The sequence below is a fragment of the Prionailurus bengalensis genome, chromosome X (assembly GCF_016509475.1).
Source record: "Prionailurus bengalensis isolate Pbe53 chromosome X, Fcat_Pben_1.1_paternal_pri, whole genome shotgun sequence".
NCBI lineage: Eukaryota > Metazoa > Chordata > Mammalia > Carnivora > Felidae > Prionailurus > Prionailurus bengalensis.
This window is the reverse complement of record NC_057361.1, coordinates 60,486,228-60,508,989: the sequence shown is the minus strand read 5'-3', so window position 1 is coordinate 60,508,989 and position 22,762 is coordinate 60,486,228. Positions and strand designations below refer to the sequence as shown.

At 36.7% G+C, this 22,762-nt stretch overlaps 1 protein-coding gene across 3 annotated transcripts in view; it reads right to left on the bottom strand.

The window, feature by feature from the left end:
* The window catches only part of CHIC1 (cysteine rich hydrophobic domain 1), an 81,432-nt gene that overhangs the window by 37,197 nt on the left and 21,473 nt on the right, over positions 1–22,762 (bottom strand). For 2 of the 3 annotated variants that reach the window (XM_043569873.1, XM_043569875.1), the window contains exons 2-3: positions 22,014–22,068; positions 4,760–4,915 (exon numbers count right to left, since the gene is read on the bottom strand). In XM_043569873.1, coding sequence (XP_043425808.1) covers positions 4,760–4,915; positions 22,014–22,068 — 211 coding nt within the window. Of the gene's footprint in view, positions 1–1,223; positions 1,735–4,759; positions 4,916–22,013; positions 22,069–22,762 lie in introns of those variants that run through there. The other variant, XM_043569874.1, reaches the window with a different exon arrangement.

Genomic DNA, 22,762 nt, shown 5'->3' with positions numbered 1-22,762 from the left:
TTAATATTTATTTTTGTGGGGGAGAGAGAGAGAGAGAGCATGAGTGGGGGACAGGCAGAGAGAGGGAGACACAGAATCTGAAACGGGCTCAAGGCTCTGAGATGTCAGCACAAAGCCCGACATGGGGCTTGAACTCAAGAACCATGAGATCATGACCTGAGCCGAAGTCAGACACTTAACCAACTGAGCCACCCAGGCGCTGCAAGCTCTGTTTTTTTCTTATAAGGGCACTAATTCCACCATGAGAATCCCACCCTAATGACTCCATCTAAACCTAATTACCTCTCAAAGACCAATATACCATCCACCTCCAAATATCATCAGATTAGGGGGGAGAACTTCAACATATAAATTTCAAAAGAAATATAAGGCTTGTACAACACTATCAACCAACTATACCTAACAGATATATATGGAACACTCTGTTCCACAACAATATAATATAAATTCTTCTCAGGTGTACATGGAGTATTCTCCAGAATGGGCCATATATTATGCCACTAAACAAGTCACAACAAATTTAAAAAGAGTAAAGTCATACAAAGTATGAAATTGTAACAGAAGGAAAATAACATCATATTCATGTTGCAAGACTGAGAGAACAGTCCCTTTCATCTGAACAACACTTTCAATTTAGCAAATATTATAGCAAAAAAAGGTAACATTTAAAAAGTAATTTCAAATTTAAACATGGTGGCATGAATAGGCCTATTGATTATAATATCACAGTTGTTTCAGTGCTAAATGTAAGAATGGGTAAATGAAAACCTTCAGTTCATATACCATGCAGTCATAGAATCCTATCAGAGCCAAAAGTGACTAGGAAGAACTCAGGACACCCTAATGTGTATTTCTTTTCTTTCATCTAATTTACTAGAAAATATATCCATGAAGTATACTGGCTGAAAAAAAAATGTTCATTAAGGTAGACAGTTTACAAAGTTCTTTTCTTGGAAACATTTTTTAAGTTTATTTATTTATTTTGAGAGAGACAAAGAGTGCAAACAGGGGAGGGACAGAAAGAGAGGAAGAATCCCAAATAGACTCTGCACAATTAGCACAGGGCCTGATGTGGGGCTCAAACTCACAAAACTGTAAGATCATGACCTGAGTTGAAATCAAGAGTTGGACACTTAACTGACTGGGCCATCCAGGTGGCCTTTTTATTGGAAACATTTTACAAACAGTTTACAAAGCAACCTTGTGACATAGGTCAATGTAACTACATTATTTCCATTTTATTTTGTGGATGAACACAGACATGACTTTCATAAAGCTAGATACTCCATTAGAGTTGGCTAGAGCAGGATGGCAAACTAGCCCACAAAATCTGGTCTGCTGCAAGTTTTTGTAAATAAAGTTTTATTGGAATACAGCAATGCTCACTCATTTACATATTGCTTATAGCTGCTTTCATATGAAAACTGGAGAGCTGGGTAATTGCAACAGAGACTTCTGGCCCACAAACCTAAAGTATTTACTATTTGGTCCTTTAAGAAAATGTTTGCCAACCCCTGCTAAAGAATTAAAACTCAGTGGGCTATTTATTATACCACTTATCCTAATGTTTCTTGTCCCAGCAATAGGAAATATGACCTAGGAAACATGATGTAGTCAAGAAAATACAGTGTTACAAGAGACAGAAACCAAACAGAAAAAAATATTTTTTTGGGTGTGCCATTTACTATGTGACACTGAGAAAGTCACTTCATCTCTCTGGATCTGCTTCCACACCTGTAAAATAAGGGATTTGGGCAAATGAATGCTAATCATCTTTACAATTAAACTATTAGAGTCTATACAACTTAAGTTTACAGATCAGGAATCAGTAGTGAAAGCATAAAAGTTCTTAAATTATTGTATTTTATTTTTAAAAATGTCTCCCTGTGGACACAAAAGCAGTGGGGCACCTTAAATTTCTTTATCATCACACTATCTTAAAATTAAGTAATATTATCCCAATTTTGCAGGTAAGGAAACTGAGGCTCCAGAAAGGGCAGTATCTTGCACAAGGTTACCAACACGTGTGTAGTGTTTTTTCTAGTGTGTTAACAACACATCATGTACAAAAATCAAGGGCTGTAACTATAAACTGTAGAGAGCAAGGCAGATAATATAAATGCCAGGTGGTTCTGTGGTGAATCGGAGACCTCATGCCCTATTTAAAGGCAGAAACCAACACTCAGCTAGGGCCAACTGCTGAAATATAGGGATGTGGGTCCAACTGGTCAGATCATTAGATCTTAAAAAAAGAGGCTGGCTATCTGAAATTTTATTTTAATTTTTTTAATGTTTATTTTTTTATTTTTGAAAGAGAGAGAGAGACAGGGTAAGAGAGAGAGAGAGACAGAGAGAGAGAGAGAGAGAGAGAGAGAGAGAAAACCAGTGGGGGAGGGGCAGAGAGAGACAGAGACATATCCGAAGCAGGCTCTAGGCTCTGAGCTGACAGCAGAGAGCCTGACGGGGGGCTTGAACTCATGAGCCGTGAGATCATGACCTGAGCCAAAGTCAGATGCTTAACCAACTGAGTCACCCAGGTGCCCCTAAATATTCCAATTAAAAAAATTTTTTTAAATGTTTATTTATTTTTGAGAGAGACAGAGACAGAATGCAAGTGTGTTAGGGGCAGAGAGAGGGGGAGACACAGAATCCAAAGCAGGCTCCAGGCTCTAAGCTGTCAGCACAGAGCCCGATGCAGGGCTTGAAACCATGAGCTATGAGATCATGACCTGAGCTGAAGTTGGATGCTCAACCGACTGAGCCACCCAGGTGACCCTAAATATTCCAATTTTTAAATGTTGGCAACTGATTCAAATGTTTAAAAAATAGAATGGTCCAGATTTGGCCCACAGGATGACAGTTTGAAAATCTGTACTAAATAAATGTTTTTAAACTGACAGATTAGTGGTCTAAGAATACAGATGGTCCCTGACCAACGATAGTTATACTTACTATGTTTCAACTTCCTGAAGGTGTGAAAACTGTAAACATTCAGTAGAAACCATACTTCAAATTTTGAATTTTGATATTTTCCTGGGCTAGTAATATGCAGTATTATACTCTCTTGTAATGCTGGACAGTGGAAACAAACCACAGCTCCTAGTCAGCCATGTCATCACGAGGATAAACAACTGATACCCTTATCACCATTCTGTACCCATGCAACTATTCTGTTTTTCACTTTCAGTACAGTATTCAATAAATTATATAAGCTACTTAACACTTCATTATAAAATATGCTTTGCATTAGATGATTTTGCCCAACTACAGGCTAATGTAAGTGTTGTGAACACACTTAAGTAGGCTAGGTTAATTTAGCCTAGATTGTTGGTTGGTAGGTTATGTGTATTAAATGTGTATTATGTGTATTAAATGCATTTTCCACTTATGATATTTTCTTCTGATGAATTTATCTGGATGTAACCCCACTGTAAGTTGAGGAAGATCTGTGCACTGACACCTCAACTTCAATATGAATAATTAATTAACCAAAGTAATGGGGGCTAGGGTGAAATCACAGCATCAGTATTAATCTCACTTTCCATTGAATATCTCACTTTCCACTGAACTATCAAAAGTTCTCAAAGTAAAGCCACATGACTGAAAAAAATGCTTCTATTTCAGGACCTGTGGTGAAAGTATCAATAAACAGGCCAAGAGTAAGGTCATCAGTAAAAAAGATAGATCCTGAATAATATTAAAACCAAAAAAATCTGTTCTTAAGTAATTAAAATTAGCTGTATTTGTGTGATAGAAAATCTAAATCATAATTAATTCACACTGAGGCTTTAAAATAATGGGAATGGACAGGAATCACTATTTTGTAATTGTTAAAAGATATGACAATTAGGGAAACAAATTTATGTTGTCAATTTTTTTAACTTCTAGAAAGCCATTTGAAAATACAGTACATGCTTTGACAAACAATAAACTAAGCTTTACTTAAAGTTAAGCTCTGACCTACTGGTACTTAAGAATCAATAAAATGTTTAACTTTTCCATTCAAAAAGTCATAGGGATGGCAGTGTTTCATTATTTTCCTTTTTGAAGTACACATTAAGAAGGGCAGGAGAAAGAATGGAGAAGAAAAAATAACTGTTAACATTTTTGGCCTTTATGAAACAACTGTATCATTCATTAATTATAGCTGTACAAGGTGCTGTAATTTTGAAGATGGTTCAGTAGGCTAATTATTATTTAAAAGTTTAAATGAAGTCATCAATGTGGTCCAGGGTGGCTTCCTTCTTTCCACTGAAAATAAAAACATTCTGAAGACAAAATTAAAGTTCTAAAGAAGATGAAATAAGATATTAGTCTTAAATGCATGATGTAACTAGTAATGTCTTGTTATAATGTTATTTCAACATGTTCAAAACTAAGCGGGATCTCCTCCCAGCTTTGTAGAGTGACTCTCACTTTTGCTTTTCCTTAGATCTGAAGACACGATCTCCTATGTGTAGCTTAGAAATACTTCAAATCACAGCTTTGGGTTTTGTAAAAGGAGAAAGTAGCCTAGTTACATTTGTATTTACTCCTGTACTACATTTATATTTCACTTATTTAAAATAGTGGGAATTCATATTAACTAACAAAGTGTTAATAAAGGCTGGGCAAATGACTTTAGCTCTGTCCCCAAGTCTGCCTCTTGAATCAGGATAGCACTGTTATGAGAATTTAAAAAATCATATAAAGTACTTGGCATATAAAGGTGTTCAATAAATGTTAGCTCTTATGGTTACACAATAAAATGGTTACTTACTCTTTTGTTGAGACAAATAACAGGCCACAGGCTGCAACCCAGTGTGCAACAGCAGCAGAGACAACCACAGAGCAGCCATTTCACATTGACTGGGAGAGCCTTTTTCAAACATGCATTCACTCGGCCAATGCTGGTCTTAAATTCTTCTGGGGCCACCTACAAGGGCACAGTCTTTATTTAACAGTTTGTGGGAAGCTTTCCACTATTTATCTTTAAACTTAAAGGAAATGTCTATATTATTACAAAGGCTTTAAGGAATTACATGTCTAAAAATATTTCCTCCATATACATATTACATACTCTGGATGACATTAGAAAGCAAAACAATATAATTTCGTGTTTACAGAATTTATTCTGATATTCAAAAATAATCTTCTGAAATTACCAACAATAAAATGACAACAAAATTGATGGTAAGAATACCTGTCAAGCAGTTTTCCTACCAAATATTCTCATTATTCAGGCAATATTACGGTCTCTAATCATTCTGACTAGTAAGACTAGAAGCATAATATAACAATAAAAATCTAAATACTACAAGAGGAAATGGAATTAAAATGAGACTTTGGCAATATTCCTGGATTACTCTTAAAAAGGCAACTCTTGAAACTTTTTCTCCCTGGAAAATTTGCAATGTAACAATTTTAACACTTGCCATTGTTTGTAGGGAAAAGCTACAGTAACAAGACAGTGAGGCGTGATTATATTAAAAAAAAAAGGCCTTAATATTCAGCATAAAATGGACTCAAAACTGCTGTAAATTTTCAGATTTGAAAGGTCTTTAAATATACAAATTTAATATTTTAAATCACTACCTCCATTCCTGGAAGTGGCTGCTTGTGCCTCTCTGTAAACAATGATAAAGTCAGTTCAAAGGAAAGAGCATGACAGACATAAGATTAATACCAAAAATTCTGCTTGAAGGTTATACAATTCAAAGCCATACTAAAAATATTTTGCTTTCAGTGAAATCACATTTCTGGATCACAAAAATTATTCCCTTTCATTTAAAAAACTGTTAGACTGTAAAATCTATTGGGAAAAATTCCAGCATCTGACTGTAAAAGCAAAAATTATGAAAATATTAGAAAAAATAAGTTGCTATTAAATAAAAACCCCTTTAGAATGTTTGGTATAAAAAATAGTTTTACAACTCTTTCAAGTAAAAATTGTACTAGAGGAATCAATTTACTACACTTTATCTTTTAATAAACATGTCTTAGAATCAACACTACAAAACATATACCCCTTAGCAGATGTTATAAAGATACATGATCAAAGAATTCAGCACCATTATGATTAAGACATTAATTATACTAGCTTTATTAGAATTGTTCATGCCACTCAATAAAGTTAATTGCTTAACCCATAAATTTGATTTTCCTCCTAATATGTTAACCAACAACAGTTGTAAAACTGCAAGGCTCAAAACTGTATTTACAAAGGGTAAATAAGTTAATCTATTCTCCACCTAAATTGTCAGCAATATGACCTAAAGACAATCACTGAGTAAAAAGAATTCCAATTAAATGACTAACTTCTTGGGATAAATATGAAAATAAATTCAGAGAACCATGGCTTATGACTGAAAAACAGAACATGCTAACAGGCTAAGCATATTAGACAATAAATCAAGATTTGGATTCTAATTACTTATTAGTTATGAAAAATCCTAGGAAAATTCATTTTAATTTTTCTGAGTTTTAGTTTCCCACCTAATAAAATGACAATAAAAACCTCTGTCTTACATATCTCACAGGAAATGGAAATCATAACTTAAAAAGAACCTCATGACCAGAATGCTTTGAAAAGGGAAGCCAGTGAATCCTATCTCTTGACTAGATTTGGAGAAAGAAAAGCAAAGCTCTTGTTAGCGTGGAGTCTCACCTTACAGCAAGGGGTTTGATCTGGCAACCATTAATAATCCACAGACTTGCTACACATTTTATTATAAACAAAAGGATAATTAGCTACATTTTTTTTAATTTTTAATTTTAATTCCAGTAAATTAACATAGTGTTATATTAGCTTCAGGAGTACAATAGAGTTAATTCAACAGTTCCATACATCACCCTGTGCTCATCATGGCAAGTGATCATCACCTTAATCCCCTTCGCCTATTTAACCCATCCCCCACACCCCCTCTGGTAATCGCCAGATTGTTCTCTATAATAGAGTCTGTTTCTTGCTTTTTCTCTCTCATTTTTCCCCTTTGCTTGTTTTGTTTCTAAAATTCGACATACGAGTGAAATCCTATGGTATTTGTCTTTCTCCAACTGACTTATTTCACTTAGCATTATATATACTCTCTAGCTCCATCCATGTCATCACAAAGGGCAATATCCTGAATGATATTCCTATAGATACAGATATATATCACATCTTCTTTATTCATTCATCAGTTGATGGACACTTGGGCTGTTTCCATACCTTGGCTATTTTAAATAATGCTGCTATAAACATCGGGGTTCATGTATCCCTTTGAATTAGTGTTTTTGTAGAGTTTGGGTAAATACCCAGTAGTGCGATTGTTGGATCATATAGTTCTATTTTTAACTTTTTTGAGGAACCTCCATACTGTGTTCCACAGTGGCTGCACCAGTTTGCATTCCTACCAATAGTACATGGGTGTTCTCTTTTTCTCCACATCCTTTTTATGCCACTACCATACTGTTTTGCTTACTACAGCTTTGAAATATAACTTGAAGTCTGGAAGTGTGATGCCTCCAGCTTTGCTTTTCTTTCTCAAGATTGCTTTGGCTATTCAGGGTCTTTTGTGGTTGCAGACAAATTTTAGGATTGTTAGTTTTAGCTATGTGAAAAATGCTGTTGGTATTTTGATAGGGATTGCATTAAATGTGTAGATTGCTTTAGATAGTAAAGACATTTTAACAATATTTGTTCTTCCAATCCATGAGCATGGAATGTTTTTCCATTTCTTTGTGCCGTCTGGAATTTCTTTCATCAGTGTTTTATGGTTTTCAGAGTCTAGGTCTTTTACCTCTTTGGTTAGGTTTATTCTTACGGATCTTATAGTTTTGGGTGCAATTGTAAAAGAGGTTGTTTTCTTAATTTCTCTTTCTGCTGCTTCATTATCTGTGTATAAAAATGCAACAGATTTCTGTATATTAATTTTGTATCCTGTGACTTTATGTTTATCAGTTCTAGCAAAGTGGAGCCTTTAGGATTTTCTATACATATTATCATGTCATGTGCAAATAGTGAAACTTTGACTTTTTCCTTGTCAATCTAGATGCCTTTTATTTTTGTTGTTTTTGCTGTTGTCTGATTGCTACGGCTATGACTTCCAGTACTATGTTGAATACCAGTGGTGAGGGCAGACATCCTTGTCTTGTTCTCACTTCTTTCCCATTAAGGATGATGTTAACTGTGGGTTTTTCATAGATGGCCTTTATTATGATGAGGTATGTTCCCTCTAAACCTATTTTGTTGAGGGTTTTTATCATGAATGTGCATTTGAAAAGAATGTACTCTGTTTCAGGATAAAATGTCTGAATATAAGTGTTAAATCCCTCTGTTCTAGTGTGTCATTCAAAGCCATTATTTCCTTGTTGATGTTCTGTTTAGATGATCTGTCCATTGATGTAGGTGATGTGTTCAAGTCCCCTACTACATTATTATATTACCAATTAGTTCCTTTATGTTTGGCCATAATTGTTTAATGTATTTGGGTGCTCCTATGTTGGGTGCATAAATATTTACAATTGTTATATCTTCTTGTTGGATTATCCCCTTTATTATTATATAGTGTCCTGCTTTGTCTCTTGTTACAGTCTTTTTAAAAAACTTTATTTTACTTTTAAAAAAGTCTATTTTAAGAGAGACAAAGACAGTGTAAGTGGGGAAGGGGCAGAGAGAGAGGGTGAGAGAGAATCCCAAGCAGGCTCCACATTGCCACTGCAGAGCTCGATGTGGGATTCACACCCAAACCAAGAGTTGGACACTTAACTGATTGAGCCACCTAGGTACCCCCAGTCTTTGTTCTAAAGTCTATTTTATCTGATAAAAATGTTGTTCTCTGGCTTTCTTTTGACATCCATTTGCATGATAAATGTTTCTCCCTCATCTCACTTTCAACCTGCAGGTATCCTCAGGTCTAAAATGAGTCTCTTGCATGTAGCAAGCAAATAAACACGTCTTTTTTTTTTTTTAATCCATTCTGTCACCCAATGTTTTCTGATTGCAGCATTTAGTCATTTACATTCAACATAATTATTGATAGATATTTATTGCCACTTTATTACTTGTTTTGTGGTTGTTACTGAACATTTTCTCTGATCCTTTTTTGTCTTTCTCTATTTCATGGTTTGCTGGATTTCTTTAATGATATATTTGGATATCTTTCTCTTTATTATTTGCATACTTATTAGTGGTTTTTGATATATGGTTACCATTAGGTTTGGATATAACCTCTTCTGCATATAGCCATCTATATTAAGTTGATGGTTATTTAAGTTTCAACACATTCTTTTCTCCTCTCCTCCCCACATTTTAGGTATACGTTATTGTATTTTATATCCTTTTTTTGAGAGTTCCTTTACTTTTTACAGAAAAAATTTTGTTTGCTGTTTTTGTGTTTCCTACCTCTACTCTACACTGTCACTTTTGGTCTCTCCACTCAAAGAGTCCTTTTTAATATTTCTTGTAGAGATGGTTTAGTGGTCATGAACTCCTCTAGTTTTTGCTTATCTGGGAAACTCTTTATTTCTCCTTGTATTTTGAATGAGCCTCACTGGATATTATTATTATTATTATTTTTTCTTTGGTGCAAAAAAAAAGGTGATTTTATTAAAGTATGGGGACAGGACCTGTGGGCAGAAAGAGCTGCCCTGGGTAGAATATTCTTGGCTGCAGACCTTTCTTATTCAGCATTTTGAATATATCATGCTAATCCCTTCTGGCTTACAAGTTTCTGTTGAAAAATCTCCTGTTAGCCTTACAGGTTTTCCCTTGTAATTTAATGACTACTTTTGTCTTGCTTTTTAAAGTATTTTTTTCTTTATCACTATATTTTGCAAATTTAATTACAATATGTCTATGTGTCATCTGCTTTTGCTGAGTCTGCTGGGGGCTCTCTGTGCCTTCTGGATCTGGAAATCTCTTTCCTTCCCTGGATTAGGGAAGTTTCCAGCTATTATTTCTTCAAACAAATTTTCTGCTCTCTTTCTCTTTCTTCTTTTTCTGGGACTCCTATAATATGAATGCTATTTATTTTATGTAGTGACTGAATTCCCTAAGTCTATTCTTGTTTTTGCATAATTCTTTTCTCCCTCTTTTTTTTTATGAAATTTATTGACAAATTGGTTTCCATACAACACCCAGTGCTCATCCCAAAAGGTGACCTCCCTCCTCAATACCCATCACTCACCCTCTCCTCCCTCCCACCCCCCATCAACCCTCAGTTTGTTCTCAGTTTTTAACAGTCTCTTATGCTTTGGCTCTCTCCCACTCTAACCTCTTTTTTTTTTCCCTTCCCCTCCCCCATGGGTTCCTGTTCAGTTTCTCAGGATCCACATAAGAGTGAAACCATATGGTATCTGTCTTTCTCTGTATGGCTTATTTCACTTAGCATCACACTCTCCAGTTCCATCCACGTTGCTACAAAAGGCCATATTTCATTTTTTCTCATTGCCACGTAATATTCCATTGTGTATATAAACCACAATTTCTTTATCCATTCATCAGTTGATGGACATTTAGGCTCTTTCCATAATTTGGCTATTGTTGAGAGTGCTGCTATGAACATTGGGGTACAAGTGGCCCTATGCATCAGTGCTCCTGTATCCCTTGGATAAATTCCTAGCAGTGCTATTGCTGGGTCATAGGGTAGGTCTATTTTTAATTTTCTGAGGAACCTCCACACTGCTTTCCAGAGCGGCTGCACCAATTTGCATTCCCACCAACAGTGCAAGAGGGTTCCCGTTTCTCCACATCCTCTCCAGCATCTATAGTCTCCTGATTTGTTCATTTTGGCCACTCTGACTGGCGTGAGGTGATACCTGAGTGTGGTTTTGATTTGTATTTCCCTGATAAGGAGCGACGCTGAACATCTTTTCATGTGCCTGTTGGCCATCCGGATGTCTTCTTTAGAGAAGTGTCTATTCATGTTTTCTGCCCATTTCTTCACTGGGTTATTTGTTTTTCGGGTGTGGAGTTTGGTGAGCTCTTTATAGATTTTGGAGACTAGCCCTTTGTCCGATATGTCATTTGCGAAAAATTTTTCCCATTCCGTCGGTTGCCTTTTAGTTGTGTTGGTTGTTTCCTTTGCTGTGCAGAAGCTTTTTATCTTCATAAGGTCCCAGTAATTCACTTTTGCTTTTAATTCCCTTGCCTTTGGGGATGTGTCGAGTAAGAGATTGCTACGGCTGAGGTCAGAGAGGTCTTTTCCTGCTTTCTCCTCTAAGGTTTTGATGGTTTCCTGTCTCACATTTAGGTCCTTTATCCATTTTGAGTTTATTTTTGTGAATGGTGTGAGAAAGTGGTCTAGTTTCAACCTTCTGCATGTTGCTGTCCAGTTCTCCCAGCACCATTTGTTAAAGAGGCTGTCTTTTTTCCATTGGATGTTCTTTCCTGCTTTGTCAAAGATGAGTTGGCCATACGTTTGTGGGTCTAGTTCTGGGGTTTCTATTCTATTCCATTGGTCTATGTGTCTGTTTTGGTGCCAATACCATGCTGTCTTGATGATGACAGCTTTGTAGTAGAGGCTAAAGTCTGGGATTGTGATGCCTCCTGCTTTGGTCTTCTTCTTCAAAATTCCTTTGGCTATTCGGGGCCTTTTGTGGTTCCATATGAATTTTAGGATTGCTTGTTCTAGTTTCGAGAAGAATGCTGGTGCAATTTTGATTGGGATTGCATTGAATGTGTAGATAGCTTTGGGTAGTATTGACATTTTGACAATATTTATTTTTCCAATCCATGAGCAGGGAATGTCTTTCCATTTCTTTAAATCTTCTTCAATTTCCTTCATAAGCTTTCTATAGTTTTCAGCATACAGATCCTTTACATCTTTGGTTAGATTTATTCCTAGGTATTTTATGCTTCTTGGTGCAATTGTGAATGGGATCAGTTTCTTTATTTGTCTTTCTGTTGCTTCATTGTTAGTGTATAAGAATGCAACTGATTTCTGTACATTGATTTTGTATCCTGCAACTTTGCTGAATTCCTGTATCAGTTCTAGCAGACTTTTGGTGGAGTCTATCGGATTTTCCATGTATAATATCATGTCATCTGCAAAAAGCGAAAGCTTGACTTCATCTTTGCCAATTTGGATGCCTTTGATTTCCTTTTGTTGTCTGATTGCTGATGCTAGAACTTCCAGCACTATGTTAAACAGCAGCGGTGAGAGTGGGCATCCTTGTCGTGTTCCTGATCTCAGGGAAAAAGCTCTCAGTTTTTCCCCGTTGAGGATGATGTTAGCTGTGGGCTTTTCATAAATGGCTTTTATGATCTTTAAGTATGTTCCTTCTATCCCGACTTTCTCAAGGGTTTTTATTAAGAAAGGGTGCTGGATTTTGTCAAAGGCCTTTTCTGCATCGATTGACAGGATCATATGGTTCTTCTCTCTTTTTTTGTTAATGTGATGTATCACGTTGATTGATTTGCGAATGTTGAACCAGCCCTGCATCCCAGGAATGAATCCCACTTGATCATGGTGAATAATTCTTTTTATATGCTGTTGAATTCGATTTGCTAGTACCTTATTGAGAATTTTTGCATCCATATTCATCAGGGATATTGGCCTGTAGTTCTCTTTTTTTACTGGGTCTCTGTCTGGTTTAGGAATCAAAGTAATACTGGCTTCATAGAATGAGTCTGGAAGTTTTCCTTCCCTTTCTATTTCTTGGAATAGCTTGAGAAGGATAGGTATTATCTCTGCTTTAAACGTCTGGTAGAACTCCCCTGGGAAGCCATCTGGTCCTGGACTCTTATTTGTTGGGAGATTTTTGATAACCGATTCAATTTCTTCGCTGGTTATGGGTCTGTTCAAGCTTTCTATTTCCTCCTGATTGAGTTTTGGAAGCGTGTGGGTGTTCAGGAATTTGTCCATTTCTTCCAGGTTGTCCAATTTGTTGGCATATAATTTTTCATAGTATTCCCTGATAATTGTTTGTATCTCTGAGGGATTGGTTGTAATAATTCCATTTTCATTCATGATTTTATCTATTTGGGTCATCTCCCTTTTCTTTTTGAGAAGCCTGGCTAGAGGTTTGTCAATTTTGTTTATTTTTTCAAAAAACCAACTCTTGGTTTCGTTGATCTGCTCTACAGTTTTTTTAGTTTCTATATTGTTTATTTCTGCTCTGATCTTTATTATTTCTCTTCTTCTGCTGGGCTTAGGCTGCCTTTGCTGTTCTGCTTCTAGTTCCTTTAGGTGTGCTGTTAGATTTTGTATTTGGGATTTTTCTTGTTTCTTGAGATAGGCCTGGATTGCAATGTATTTTCCTCTCAGGACTGCCTTTGCTGCGTCCCAAAGCATTTGGATTGTTGTATTTTCATTTTCGTTTGTTTCCATATATTTTTTAATTTCTTCTCTAATTGTCTGGTTGACCCACTCATTCGTTAGTAGGGTGTTCTTTAACCTCCATGCTTTTGGAGGTTTTCCAGACTTTTTTCTGTGGTTGATTTCAAGCTTCATAGCATTGTGGTCTGAAAGTAAGCATGGTATAATTTCAATTCTTGTAAACTTAAGAAGGGCTGTTTTGTGACCCAGTATATGATCTATCTTGGAGAATGTTCCATGTGCACTCGAGAAGAAAGTATATTCTGTTGCTTTGGGATGCAGAGTTCTAAATATATCTGTCAAGTCCATCTGATCCAATGTCTCATTCAGGGCCCTTGTTTCTTTATTGACCGTGTGTCTAGATGATCTATCCATTTCTGTAAGTGGTGTATTAAAGTCCCCTGCAATTACCACATTCTTATCAATAAGGTTGCTTATGTTTATGAGTAATTGTTTTATATATTTGGGGGCTCCGGTATTCGGTGCATAGATATTTATAATTGTTAGCTCTTCCTGATGGATAGACCCTGTAACTATTATATAATGTCCTTCTTCATCTCTTGTTACAGCCTTTAATTTAAAGTCTAGTTTGTCTGATATAAGTATGGCTACTCCAGCTTTCTTTTGGCTTCCAGTCGCATGATAAATAGTTCTCCATCCCCTCACTCTCAATCTAAAGGTGTCCTCAGGTCTAAAATGAGTCTCTTGTAGACAGCAAATAGATGGGTCTTGTTTTTTTATCCATTCTGATACCCTATGTCTTTTGGTTGGTGCATTTAATCCATTTACATTCAGTGTTATTATAGAAAGATACGGGTTTAGAGTCATTGTGATGTCTGTATGTTTTATGCTTATAGTGATGTCTCTGGGACTTTGTCTCACAGGGTCCCCCTTAGGATCTCTTGTAGGGCTGGTTTAGTGGTGACAAATTCCTTCAGTTTTTGTTTGTTTGGGAAGACCTTTATCTCTCCTTCTATTCTAAATGACAGACTTGCTGGATAAAGGATTCTTGGCTGCATATTTTTTCTGTCTAGCACCCTGAAAATCTCGTGCCAATTCTTTCTGGCCTGCCAAGTTTCAAAAGAGAGATCAGTCACGAGTCTTATAGGTCTCCCTTTATATGTGAGGACACGTTTACCCCTTGCTGCTTTCAGAATTTTCTCTTTATCCTTGTATTTTGCCAGTTTCACTATGATATGTCGTGCAGAAGATCGATTCAAGTTACGTCTGAAGGGAGTTCTCTGTGCCTCTTGGATTTCAATGCCTTTTTCCTTCCCCAGTTCAGGGAAGTTCTCAGCTATGATTTCTTCAAGTACCCCTTCAGCACCTTTCCCTCTCTCTTCCTCCTCTGGGATACCAATTATGCGTATATTATTTCTTTTTAGTGTATCACTTAATTCTCTAATTTTCCCCTCATACTCCTGGATTTTTTTATCTCTCTTTTTCTCAGCTTCCTCTTTTTCCATAACTTTATCTTCTAGTTCACCTATTCTCTCCTCTGCCTCTTCAAGCCGAGCTGTGGTGGTTTCCATTTTGTTATGCATTTCGTTTAAAGCGTTTTTCAGCTCCTCGTGACTGTTCCTTAGTCCCTTGATCTCTGTAGCAAGAGATTCTCTGCTGTCCTGTATACTGTTTTCAAGCCCAGCAATTAATTTTATGACTATTATTCTAAATTCACTTTCTGTTATGTTATTTAAGTCCTTTTTGATCAGCTCATTAGCTGTTGTTATTTCCTGGAGATTCTTCTGAGGGGAATTCTTCCGCTTGGTCATTTTGGATAGTCCCTGGTGTGGTGAGGACCTGCAGGGCACTTCCCCTGTGCTGTGGTGTATAACTGGAGTTGGTGGGCGGGGCCGCAGTCAGACCTGATGTCTGCCCCCAGCCCACCGCTGGGGCCACAGTCAGACTGGTGTGTGCCTTCTCTTCCCCTCTCCTAGGGGCGGGATTCACTGTGGGGTGGTGTGGCTCGTCTGGGCTACTTGCACCTTGCCAGGCTTGTGATGCTGGAGATCTGGCGTATTAGCTGGGGTGGGTAGGCAAGGTGCTCGGGGGCAGGAGGGGCAGGCTTAGATCGCTTCTCCTTAGGTGATCCACTTCAGGAGGGGCCCTGTGGCAGCGGGAGGGAGTCAGATCCGCTGCCGGAGGTTTGGCTCCGCAGATGCGCAGAGTTGGGTGTTTGCACGGAGCGAGCAAGTTCCCTGGCAGGAACCGGTTCCCTTTGGGATTTCGGCTGGGGGATGGGCGGGGGAGATGGCGCTGGCGAGCACCTCCGTTCCCCACCAAACTTAGCTCTGTTGTCAGGGGGCTCAGCAGCTCTCCCTCCCTTTGTCCTCCAGCCTTCCCGCTTTCCGAGCAGAGCTGTTAACTTATGACCTCCCAGACGCTAAGTCGCGCTTGCTGTCGGAACACAGTCCGCCAGGCCCCTCCGCTTTTGCAAGCCAGACTCGGGGACTCTGCTTGGCCGGCGAGCCGCCCCTCCGCCCCGGCTCCCTCCCGCCAGTCCGTGGATCGCGCACCGCCTCGCCGCCCTTCCTACCCTCTTCCGTGGGCCTCTCGTCTGCGTTTGGCTCCGGCGACTCCGTTCTGCTAATCCTCTGGCAGTTTTCTGGGTTATTTAGGCAGGTGTAGATGGAATCTAAGTGATCAGCAGGACGTGCGGTGAGCCCAGCGTCCTCCTAAGCCGCCATCTTGCCGCAACTCCCCTCTTTTCTCCCTATTTTGTTCAGCTTGATTACTTTCCATTACTCTGTCTACTAGGTTACTAATTCATTTCTTTGCTTCTTCCATCCTCTGTTCATTACATCAAGCATGTTTCTCATTTCATTTATATTGTGCTCTTTATGTCTGCTATGTTATTCCTCATCTCTGTGTTCAGGGTCTCACTCACGTTTTCCACTTTCTTTCTCAAATCCAGTGAGTATTCTTATGATCATGGCTTATATTCTCCATCAGGCATGTTACTTACATCTGTTTTGCTTAGATCTCTGGCTATGGCCTTGTCCTGTTCTTTCATTTGTCTCATTTTGTCTGCCTTCCTGTGTCTCTTTCTGTTTGTTAAGAAAGTCAGTTGTTTCTTCTGTTCTTGAAAGTAGTGATTTTATGAAGAAGTCCTGGAGTCCGTATAGTGGTGTCCCCTGTTCACCAGAACCTGGTACTTTGGGAGAGTATCCTATGGTGTTGTTATGCCCTGCTGTTTTGTCTGACTCAATTTTCCTTTCAGTGCAGATATTTGCACTGAGTCTTGGCATGTTGTGGTCTGTGCTTGCTTTCTGTGGTGCTAGTGGGACTTAGCAGGCCAGCTCTGGTCGGGGGGCATCACTGGGGAAGCAGTGATAGGAGCAGAAGGGTGGTGTTACCAAAACTTGGTCTGGGCCACTAGTCCTGTGCTGGATCCCCTGAAGCACTGCAACAGCTGGGGGCTGTTTGCAGGGGTGGCCAAGGGCACAACGCTGGGCATGGTGTGCAACAGTGGCTGAGGGTGCATGGTTGGACACAGCATGCGAGGGCTGCTGGGGGAACATAACTAAGTGTGGTGCACAAAGACACCTGTGGGCACTTAGGGGCAATGGAAGGTATCCAGAGAGGTCCATAGGTAGGTATGGCACTCGATGGTCAATTAGCTATATTTTGAATGCAAATTCAATGCTCTTTAGTTCTTCAATTCTTTAGAGGAAGAAAAAGAGATGTCCTTTTAAAGTACAAGGTGCCAAGTTGCTATCTTAATATTTAACTCTCAGGGGCACCTGGGTGGCTCAGTCGGTTAAGCATCCAACTTCGGCTCAGGTCACAATCTCACTGTTCCTGGGTTCAAGCCCCACATTGGGTTCTGTGCTGACAGCTCAGAGCCTGGAGGCTGCTTTGGATTCTGTGTCTCACTCTCTCTGCCCCTCCCCTACTCACATGTGTGCTCTCTCTCTCCCTCTCTCTCAAAAATAAATAAACATTAAAAATTAAAAAAAAAAAGATTTAGCTCTCAGACAGTGAGATTCAACTTTTTTTCTAGTGAATTACTGAGCAACCAAATAGAAATTAAAATAAGGAAAACATATTTATATACTTAGCTCTAGTCTAATATAGCATTACTATCAATTCTCTTTAAATTGTATATCCAGAAACACATTTTTGAAATATGGTAAATTTTGATATAAACTCATGTAAATCACAAAATTATTAAATCTGTCTAGTCACAAATTTTTTAAATCTTTATTTAAAAAATTTTTATTTTTTTAATGTTTTATTTTAGAGATAGAGAGAGAAAGAGCATGTGGAACCCACTTTGGGTCCTCTGTCTCTTTCTCTCTGCCCTCCTCTGCTCATGCTCTCTCTCTCTCTCAAAATAAATAAATAAACATTAAAAAATAAATTTAAAAAATGAAGTAAAATTTTTACTTAAGATATTTATTTAGAAGTGCATAAGCACAGATAAAAAAAAAAATAAAAGTAAAGCATAAAGCCTAAGCCAGAAATGAATCAGTCCAAAATGTAAAACTTGCTTTTTGTTTAAAATATTGTGAATAAATTATATGCCAAGGTATATAAAATTTGTTATATAAGTTTTCTTTTACTACATGCTTCTGTAAATGAATTAACCAAAACTTTTTAAAAAATGCAGTAATTTTCTTTCTTTCCTGCCAATAGTTTCCACATTTAACACATAATAGTATCCATTAGCGCTCTGTTACCATAGGCAAACTAAAAACTACAATATTGAAGTTACTACAAATGAGAATTCAGGGTTTTTGAGGTCAAAAGATAAATATATTCAAAATAAAACTTTTACCAGAATTTTAAACAATAAAATAAAATCTGCATTTTGACTTTAAAAGAATGCTAGGATTCTCTTTGAAAAAAAATCTGTATTTGAATAACAGTAAAAGTCATAAAACAAATGATAAAGGCATAGGAAATGAAAATTGGTTAACTCAATTTTAAACATTGTGAAAAAAAGGTTTAGTTAACTGTGTGGAATCAGAGTTTTACTCATTTACTTCTACATAATTTAGAACCTTTAGTAATGAAGGTTAGATGGGAGCCGTTTAATTTCTAGCTGAATGGCAGGTTGTAAAGAAATATTTGATTCCTTTTGACTTTCTCGGAAAGAAAAAAGAAAACCACATCATAAAGTTGGGGGAAAGGGTCATAATATTTTATAACAGGATGCAAGAGACTCTGCAAACAGAAGACAATATAAGCAAAACAGCAAGACTGTTTTGCCTCCTTCAATCATGGGGAACACAACCCTATCAATCACTTGTCATATTGGATCACAATGGCAATGGTCGATTTTATGGCTTAGGTTTCCCCCAACACACACACTAATCTCCCCATAATACCATTTAATTGTTTCAGGCTGAGGGCTGGAAGCTTTATTTCTTTTCTAAAGTTCTGTGGTTCTTTCATTTTCTGGTCACCATAATCTTGTGTGTATGTACCTGTTTGGTATGTCCTATCATGACAGGAAGACTTATCTTAAATGAAACAGGGGAAACAATCTTTTCTGAGCTTAAAATATAAGGTTACCTTTTTATTTGTATTAGAAGCATTAACACATAAGTACAAAATTAATACTGAGTCACAAAGCTTGTCAAAATGACTCTTTAGGTTTTCAGAATTAACTGAAATTTTGCTTAGGTTAGGCATAAAAGCTATTTAGAATCCCATTCATCCCAAAAGACTGATTTTGTAAAAGGTAGATTTATTTTTCTATTTTAGATACTGCAATTTATTCATTTTTAAATATCTTACACAAAGACTACTAAGTTTCAAATTCAGATAATCCTTTTAGTTTTTTTTTCTGGTTCATATAATTCTTCTTGCCTCTTTCTCCAGTTATCAGAGAAGCATTTTGATAATTCATAATAACTTATACAAATACAATAGTGCCTACGGGACAAAAATGGTCTCATTAAAAAGAAAATGAATACAGCTAATGTTATCACCATGTGACTTTTAAAAATCAGACTTTCAGGATTTCTTTTATTGTTGTTTTCATCACCAAAAACTAAACCAAGAAAAAAACATCACAGTATCACTTATACCTCATCTAATATATGAGAAATCTTGGATGTTTTAAATAATGCACACTAGAATAAATATCCAATCACTGATATGTGCTACAAAAACGGTCACCTGAAAAGAGAGGATATCTTTAAGAACTGCTCATGTCCAGATCATTTAGGTTTTGTAAATGAATACTAAAAGCAGCTTAACATTCTTACTCTAGTTTTAAAGAAGAAAAACTAGACTATCTTTTGCGATGGCGGAGTTTGTAGTTTTAGAAGGCTTGGAAAAAAATGAAGTGTAAAGAAATATTCAGAAGATTGCTTGAGCACGTAAAACTGGCCAATTTCAAAGATGGATTAATTTTGTGCCTGGGAACTCCATTCTCTGATATATTTTTGATTATTCATCTTCTATAATTCCTTTGACTTGTAATTCAAGCTTTTAAAAACCAAACCAGTAATAAAACTGGATGTAACTGCCCAGACAACACATGCAGCAACACCAGAGAAACATAAAGAACAAGTTTTCCATTGGAGATGTTTTAATTCACAGTTTTTTAATATTGAATTTGTCATCTTTCCACAAATACATTATTATTCAAGAGATTTTTCCACAGCTATTTTTTAGAGAAAACATTTATGATTAGTTCATATAAAACAAATCTAAGTTTGAACTGCTGCTTCAATTGGCAAATTATTCTAAATGATCAGGATAGGAAGGTAGAACATTCTAGAGAGTGAGGCCAAAACCTCAAACCAAAGGGCTCTTTTATCCTAAAAAGGTAAAAGGACACATATTTTCTGTTAACTTGGCTAGGGACTATTTCCACCGGCTTAATTTTGATACCTCAGGAGAAATAGAAAAAGTCAACAGTTAAAAGGGCAGATTATTAGTGGGACCAGTGAATAAACTATTATTCAAATAAAGAATGTAAAAGTAGCAAAAGCAGTTAAAAATTGAAAGTTGGTAAGAAAAAAATGGAGAAATAAATAATCAGGTTTGAAATTGGGATACACTGCTAAAAACTGGTCAACAACAACCACAAACTTACATTGGGAAGCTAATAAGTACCTGACATACTAGAAGTTTTATATATGCTCTTTCAATTATTCCTTATGACAAGAACTGAGGTACTATTATCATCATCTCTATTTTTCACGTTAAGAACTAAAGCTCAGAGAAGTGGCTTGCCCAAGGCAACAAAGCCAGTGATAGACTTGTATTCCAACCCAGATCTGATGTCAAAGTTTAACCAGTCTATACCATCTCTCGCTAGCTCCCATTTTTCAGCGGGTAAAGGAAGAAAATAAAGTATAAAATACCTTTCAGGGTTAAATAAAATAGAATTTCTTACAATTTTAGTGATAACCCTTGAAGAAAGAAATAGGTCTGCTGTCTTTCTCTCCCCGTCCACCTTCTAATAAGGCTGGGGAGAAGACTGGGATTCAGCCAAAAGTGAAAAGTAAGCAGCTGGAAAACGTATCATGATTAAAAGCAGCCAATATTCGATGTATTGTATCCTGTTCTCAGAGAGTTTAGAATGAGAGGACAAATTAAAGTAAGTTAGGGTTTGAATAGGTAATATAGTAACATAGTTCAAAAATCAAAACAACACTAAAAGATACTCGAAAAATAGTCTGATCCTTACCCTTGCCTCCATCCATCTCATTCCCTTTCTCCCATCAAAGTAACCACTTTTATTTAGTTCCTTGTGTACCCTTCTAGAATTTCTCTATACAATTATCAATGTGCTTATTTCTCTCCTTTATTACACACACTGTAGACACTGATTTGCACCTTGCTCTTCTCGTTAACAATATGAGAAAAATTAACAATAAAAATACAAATTAACAATAAAAGCCCTTTAGAGAATTGAATGATTTTAAATCTGACCCAAATCTACACTGACAAACAGCATTGTTCTAGTACTAAAACTGAACAGAACAATAATCACAGGCTTCAAAATATAAAACTTAGTTTATTTTTAACCCCAAATCATCATTTTAGCTATCAAGCATTCAGCTATTAACCATTTGGAAATTATTGAGTATTTTGTGATATAATTGCCTTTCTCTTTCATCTACATTCCCTCCAGTAACAAATGTGAAAATAACTTTTTGCGTTAGAGCCTTTTCCTTTGGACCTACAAGTTAGCATTACTATTATAAGAGGACTTTCTAAACATAGTTTTAAATCCTAGGAAGTCTTTGAATACTGAGCCTCAAGCTTGAACATACTACTGAATGTAGAAAAGCCAGGGAACCGAAAGGTAGTAATTTATTGCAGTGAGTCCAATTTTAGAAACTCAAACTATCTAAAAGGCAGAAAAATGTCTAACCAAACATCTGATTCTTTTGATAGTAACAAATCATACTGCAGGACACTTTAAAAATAATAGAGTGATACAAAGTTAAACAATGATAACTTAGTTAACTCTAAAAACATTGGGATTACTGACATAAATGAGAAGAATTATAGCTACTAGTGCTGAGAATAAAGGCAAAACTGGGAAAAATAAATAAATAAATAATGGCTGGCATTAAGAGACAATGAACAAGATAGACTAGTAGTCATGGTGACAGCTTTCAGTCACTAATGACACAGTCTCCAGGTACTCTGGCCTTGTTATTAGACTTCATTACCTGTGAGCCAAAGCATTTATCATAACACTGAATAAGCTATAAAACAATGCTTTTAGAATCAAAAAGTTCAAAGCAAACTCCCACTTACCTTCCCTGTTAGAACGGAGGGAAATTCAGTATCAAACTTGTTGCTCAAGCCAAACCTTAAAAACAAACAAAAAAATATATTCTACGCAGCATATTTAACTTTTTACCCCTTCCCTAAGTTACAAAGCCATGCACTTCTATTTTGATGCTGTGATTTAAAAATGTGTCCTAAAAATAACTGTGATACTTACAGAATATAAATGTTTAACTATTAATCTGAATTAATAGTAAAAGAAACTTAAGGTGCAAATCTTAAAGTAGGATTCTAACTAGATCCATGCACATTATGGGATTAAATAATAACACAAACCGAACCAAAAATTTTTTAATGTTTATTTGTTTTTGAGAGAGACAGAGACAGAGACAGAATAAAAGTGGTTTAGGGGCAGAGAGAGGGAGACACAGAATCTGAAGCAGGCTCTAGGCTCTAAGCTGTCAGCACAGAGCCCGATGCGGGGCTTGAACTCATGAGCTGTGAGATCATGACCTGAGCCGAAGTCGGAAGTTCAACCAACTGAGCCACCCAGGCACCCCATGGAACCAAAATTTTTGATTGAAATGTTTCTGTTAAACCCCATTTCAGTCGATAACTATTAGAACTGGCTGATTGGTAGTATGTAGGAGTGGATTATACTATTCTTTCTACTTTTATGTATATATGAGAATTTTCCTAACAAAAGTGAATAACTTTTGGAACTATAGTTTGAAAACTTATGATCAGTTAGTATTCAGATACTCAAAGTTTGATCT